At 35.6% G+C, this 6,000-nt stretch overlaps 1 protein-coding gene across 1 annotated transcript; it reads right to left on the minus strand.

Annotated features, from left to right (window-relative positions):
• Nucleotides 1-1,914: 1,914 nt before the first annotated feature.
• ccl20l (C-C motif chemokine ligand 20-like) lies at nt 1,915-4,437 on the minus strand. Its single transcript, XM_039654592.2, has 4 exons — nt 4,263-4,437; nt 3,973-4,090; nt 2,420-2,497; nt 1,915-2,228 (listed from the first exon to the last, which is right to left on the minus strand). Exons 1-4 carry the CDS (start codon nt 4,342-4,344, stop codon nt 2,132-2,134), a joined length of 375 nt encoding a protein of 124 aa, XP_039510526.2. The 5' UTR covers nt 4,345-4,437; the 3' UTR covers nt 1,915-2,131.
• Between the last annotated feature and the right edge of the window lie 1,563 nt (nt 4,438-6,000).

Below are 6,000 nucleotides of genomic sequence, written 5' to 3' on the forward strand. Positions count from 1 at the left end.
TATTACAGGTTGGACTCCCAACAGTATAATGAAGAAATGTTTGTATGCCAAAAACTTGAGCTCAAAATTGACCTTTGACCCTTGTTTGGCAGTTACTCTGCCTTTGTATCATGTGCCAAAAATAAGGTGGCAGCACTCTTTAACATCACAAGATTCCATTCCACACTTATAGATCAGGGCCCGTATTCATAAAGATTCTAAGAATCCTCTCAGAAAACTCAAATTTAGCTTAAAAACTTTTACAAACGAGTCTTAACTTGAAAAGAGCCCCTATCATAGCATTTGAAATGTTTGTATTTTTGTTTTAGGTGTTCCCAAAAACAGTTTAACATGCATGCAAGGATAAAAAAACACTTTATTTGTCTGATAATATGTATTTATTTTTAACTGATTTGCTCACCAACACCCAAATGATTCGTACAACGACTCATTTTTCCAAACCACTCCTTTGCGTGACGCTAATCGGCGGTGATTGGTCAGATGACAGACCTAGTGAGTTATTGTTTGTTAGCATAACGCATAAACATATTGATAAAGCAGTGCAGTACTACAAGACGCTCTATTCTTTATGACAACTCCAATAACAGCTACAAACATTTCACATATTTTAAAAAAAAATGACATTGGAGACCTAGAAGATGCGCTGAGCATAACTTACACACACACATGCACACACATACTTACTACGCCTTCCCTTCTCGTGCCCGACGCTACAAAACTGTTCAAAACCAGCCCATTTTCACCCCCAAGGCGTCACTTAAGAGACGCCTTGGGAAGCATTTGGACATGCTTCAATATCTGACGCTTTAGGCGCCCTTTAGCGTCAGTTAGATGACGCCCTAGGATCGTGTGTACCCTACCCCCACCCCACACCTAAACCTAACCGCGTCCTCTAACTGACGCTTTCCTTTAGCGTCAGTTAGATGACGCCGTAGGATCGCGTCATGTAAGTGACGCTAAAGGGTGCCTAAAACGTCAAATATTGAAGCATGGTCAAAGGTGACGCCTTGGGGTGAGAATGCGTTGTCAAAACCCGTAAAAGCAACAATTATTAATAATACTTACAGGTTGTGATTCGGAGGAGGAAGCTGATCCATATACACTGGGTAAGTAAGTTACTGAGCCCTCCTTCAGGAACAACCGCTTGCGAATCCACATTTGAATTCATTTATGTTTTTGAACGATTCGTCATTAAAACGATGAGAACACAATCGGGCTATATGTTGTGGTATCGTTGCAAATATGAACTCTAACCACTGATTCTTCACATGCTCGTCCCTGGTAAATGAAAACAAAGTGGCTGAACTATATTGCTTTGTAGAACACAGCGTCTTCTCGACATGATGCTATGATGAAGTATTTGAATGTGTAGACTTCAAGTTTACACTTCCGTCTGCGCGCGCAGTAACTGGGCGCGGCCAATGACCTCTCTACGTCACAACGAACCAGCTAATGACTCGTTTCAAAAACAATTCATTTCATAGACTCAGAGTCGACTCTCACTTTTGAAAGACAATAACTTTATATACGGTGCACTTTCAGATATAAATCTTTGCAGGATGTTTTCATTCCCTTAGAGATATTCCACACCATATGAACAGTCATTTTCAAAAATCCATGATAGGGGCTCTTTAAGAGCGATCCGGGACCGATCTGAAAGCAACTCTGAGTAAAGAAAAGACAAAAGCTGTCATCAGCTGAAAAGACAAAAGTTGAAAATTGGGTCACCTGTACTTAGGCCTGCTGGGATTGATAAGGACAAAGTTGAGATTTTGACATTGTGCTCTGATGCATCAGAAGCTCACCCTTTTATACAGAGGTGTTATGGGTTATTCTAAATTACAATGATTGTTTTGTAAAGTAAAGATTTTGTAAAGATTGTTTTTTTAAGTGTCGTACATATATATATATATATTCTACTTCAGTTTTTAATGCTTTTTTTCAGTATTGCTGTTGAAGACACTGTACAGTACCTCACATTGAATTATACATTTTGTGTGATACAAAAGTGAGTACAAAAATATAGAATACAAGAGTTTGTCATTGTCAAGGATGACTAGTCAGAAAAGAGGATAATTAAAAGAATCTGCCATCATATTGTTGTTTAAATGCTTATTTTTCTTCAAATGCTTTATGGGCTGTGGGTGGTGGTTCTGGGATTCGTATTTTTCAGTCCAACAGTGGTGAGGCGCTGAGATCTCTTGTCTGACAATTTAGCTATTTTGGACCTGTGAAGAAAATATAAATTCAAGTCAGTGTTATTTTGGCCATCATAAAATAACAAATCAATAAGGAGTCTGTGACACTATTTACTGCTCAGTGATCGTAAATGTTACAGTACCTTGAATGTTTCAATGGAAAAATTTGCCACAAATATGAGGTGACTTGTTTTAAATGTCACACACTCTGTCCTGCTTACCTCAGACGTGCCAGCGCTGCTTTCACCCACTGATCCTCAACGCTCGCACACACCTTCTTGTTGTTCTTGGTGAAGAAACTTAAAGAGAAAGATTACGAAATTTGATTTTGGAGACAAACCAATGATCGCAAAACTGTTTTATTGTCTTTTGAAGGTGCTGCAAGTGATAGCTACTGTAAAACTCATCTAAATAATGTATGCAATTTGAGCTTTTTTAAAAGCTGCCTTTAACTCAATTTATATATTATACTCTACTTTTCAAAAGACTACTACTTTTTAAAGAAATTCTTTTAATTCAGCAAGAATTCATTAAATTGATTAAAACTGGACAGGAACATTTTACAGTGTTCCAAATTTCTAATTCAAATCATTTGTAACAAAATATACTGAATATCATGATTTCCACATAAATAAGCAGCACAACTGTTTTCAACAAAATTCTTGAGCACCAAATTTGCATATAATGATGTGTGAAGGATCATGTGGCACTGACGCCTGGATTAATGGCTTAATTTTAAATGAAAAAAAAAAAACAATCACATTATTACACGCTTCACATTACACGTTATTATTACACATTATTAGTATACATTTTTTTTAAACATCAATGCATATATTTTAATTATAATTATTTTTCCAAATATATCATCAACATAAATTGAGTGAAAAGTTGATTTCAAGAATTAAAATAATAATAATTTGTTACATTTATATTATAGCACTTTTCTTGACACTCAAAGTGCTTTACATGGAGGACTCCTCAACCACCACCAAAAATGAAATAAATAAAATAAAAAAATATGTAAAAAAATAAATAAAAATAAAATAAATATGGCATTATCCTTTTTAATTGCCATTGCATTACATGATCAAAAGTGATAGTAAGACATTAATGTACTAAAAGGTTTTTTTTTTTCAAATAAATGCTGTTCTTTTGAACTTAATATTTATCAGAGAATCTTGAAAAAAGTTTATCCAATTTTCTCCGAAAATATAAAGCAGTCTTCGACATTGACAATAATAAGAAATGTTTCTTTAGCAGAAAATCAGCATATTAGAATGATTTCTGAAGGATCACGTGACACTGAAGACTGGAATAATGATGCTGTAAGATCTGATTTGCCATTACAGAAAGTAAAATTATAAAATTGTAATAATATTTCAAAATATTGCTGTTTTTTTAAATGCTTTTTAATCAAACAATTGCAGCCTTGGTGAGCTTTAGTGAAACATCTTACAGACCCCAAACTTTAAGGTATATTTTTTAACGTTATAATATATAATATAATATGTTATGGCAATCACCCACTTTTAACATCTTTAAAATTATGATTATTACTATTAAAAAAGTCACAGATTTTTCAATGTATCGACTGTATGTCCTGTGTTAATGCTATGTTTTTTTTTTTTGTTTTTTTTGTTTTTTTTTTTTTATCGGCTGTTTGCCCTCATATTTAAATGTATGGTTAAATAATCACAGATTTTGGTGTAACCACATTGTGTGGGTAAGAGGGTGAACCCCGACTCTCTGAGGTCAGATCACAGCGACTCACATGATGGCATCTATGCGACACACCTCGCGGGAGCTCTGCTCGATGAAGCCCTTGATCACACCGAAGGCCAGAGGTTTTCGAGTGTATTTCACACAGCAGGCATAGTTCAGCGGCCCGTCTGATGGCAAACAAAGCATCTTTCTTACAGTCAGTCATAGACCCACATAAAGTAGGTCTGTTTCTACTATAGTGCTCATTAAAAGGCATACGAAAAGTCAACTGAATCCACAGCAATGCAATAAAACAAAGCAAAAAAATGCAGACCTCATTTGTATCCATAAGAAACTTACATGCTGCTGAAGTGTGAGGAAACAGGCTCAGAAGAATGCTGCTGATGAGAGTGATGCTGACCAGAGACATCATGAAGCGCATTTCAGACAGAGATGTTTGTTATGGCAGTGCTGGGGCCTTATATTTGTGAGTGATAAGATCTGCACGTATCAGATCACAAATCAGATACAGGCTCCAAAATGGGGATGGCAACCACGGAAAACGAGGACAGGAAAGCCAATAATGCCGACATTACAAAACTTACAAAGCAAGTCCCAACCACAGATGTGCAGAGAGATCTAAGACTGTTTCCGCTCGGTATCTTGAGCAATTAGCCTGTCCCATGTGAGAAGCTGCTGTGCAAAAGCTAACTTTTGTGGTACATTTTACACTATGACTGAATTTGTTGTGACTGATGATGCAAATTAACATCATGTGTGTAATACAGAATATCTATAGGGGAAAAACAAAAAACAAAACACAGTTTATATTCTATTCTCATCTATTGTATTCTGTTCATTTTAATGGCTAACAGCGAAATGCATGTTATCTCGTCATCTATTTTGAATCTTTTTGTTATAGCTCTTTGAGATTATTTATTTTATCTGATGTTATTACATGATTACAGGTATGATTTAGACAATTTGAAATCGAAAGACATCTTTTTGCGCCTTATCTTGAGCTACCAAATGTGTTTACCGGGGAAGTTGATTATTATGCAATGTGAGGATTTAGCTAAACCTCTTCTTTACCATGACCCATTTAGTGGTGAGAATTTTCCCCTCTGAGCAAAAGAACAAATTAACATGCACAGCTCCGTGACCTAGAAAACATCTCAATTCATGAATCTAAACATCTAGGGGGAGAGTTAATGTAAAGATCATATATTTATTTCATCTTGCTTGTATGTGTGCCTTTGAGTGTAACACACTATCAATCATGAAATATGTAGAGGTTTTGTCATGTGAATCGGCATTTTTGTCTAATGCTGAGTATCTTTGATACAATTGTGAGACGTGGTGTGTATAACATCTCATGCAAGGTGCAAGCTGTCTGTTTTGAGCAAGTTCTATTTCTGTCAGCTGATAAATCATTTATTCTGTATATCCAGAAAATTGCAACCATAAGCAACCCTGTGGCTTTCAAAAAGGACTCTCAACATCATTATAAAGGGATTTTCTTTGTTTATATTTTTTATTTAGTGAAAAGTTTTTATGGGTCGATAGATAAGCAGTCAGACATGGATGGTTGAGTACAATTAGATAGATGGGTATGTACAGTAGGTGGGTAGAAAGACAGGTTGAAATATGAATGGGTGGATTGACTTATGGACAGATGGATAGATAAATGTATTAATTAATATATGGACTCCTAGATGACTAGTAGGATGGATGGATAGAAACACATGCAGATACAGATGGACAGATCATTGGAAGGACAGACAGACAGACAGACATATGGATGGATAGACACATAGGGTACCCTATACTGTACATATACAGTCAAACTAAATTTATTCAGACGTGCACCTTCAACATTTCTCACATTATCACAGTTCATTTGCTATAGTTTAGACAATGGTAATAAAATGACAAGAACTCAGAGTTTTCAAATCAGTTGATATTTCACTGGTTTTGGCCATCCTTCTGTTAGATTGTCTCACAAATGAATTAGGTTGAATAGCTGTCATCTGTGTAATTTAAGTACACTTTTAGATAATACCAATTTAGGTCAACCAATTACCAAGCATTGCTTGAT

The sequence above is a fragment of the Pimephales promelas genome, chromosome 5, assembly GCF_988280905.1.
Source record: "Pimephales promelas chromosome 5, fPimPro1.hap1.1, whole genome shotgun sequence".
NCBI lineage: Eukaryota > Metazoa > Chordata > Actinopteri > Cypriniformes > Leuciscidae > Pimephales > Pimephales promelas.

Coding starts and splice junctions, on each gene's coding strand:
- ccl20l (XM_039654592.2), bottom strand. CDS start 4,344: ATGCGCTTCATGATGTCTCTGGTCAGCATCACTCTCATCAGCAGCATT. Junction 4,091..4,262: donor TCCTCACACTTCAGCAGCAT/GTAAGTTTCTTA, acceptor GTTTGCCATCAG/ACGGGCCGCTGAACTATGCC. Junction 2,229..2,419: donor GCAGCGCTGGCACGTCTGAG/GTAAGCAGGACA, acceptor TTTTCTTCACAG/GTCCAAAATAGCTAAATTGT.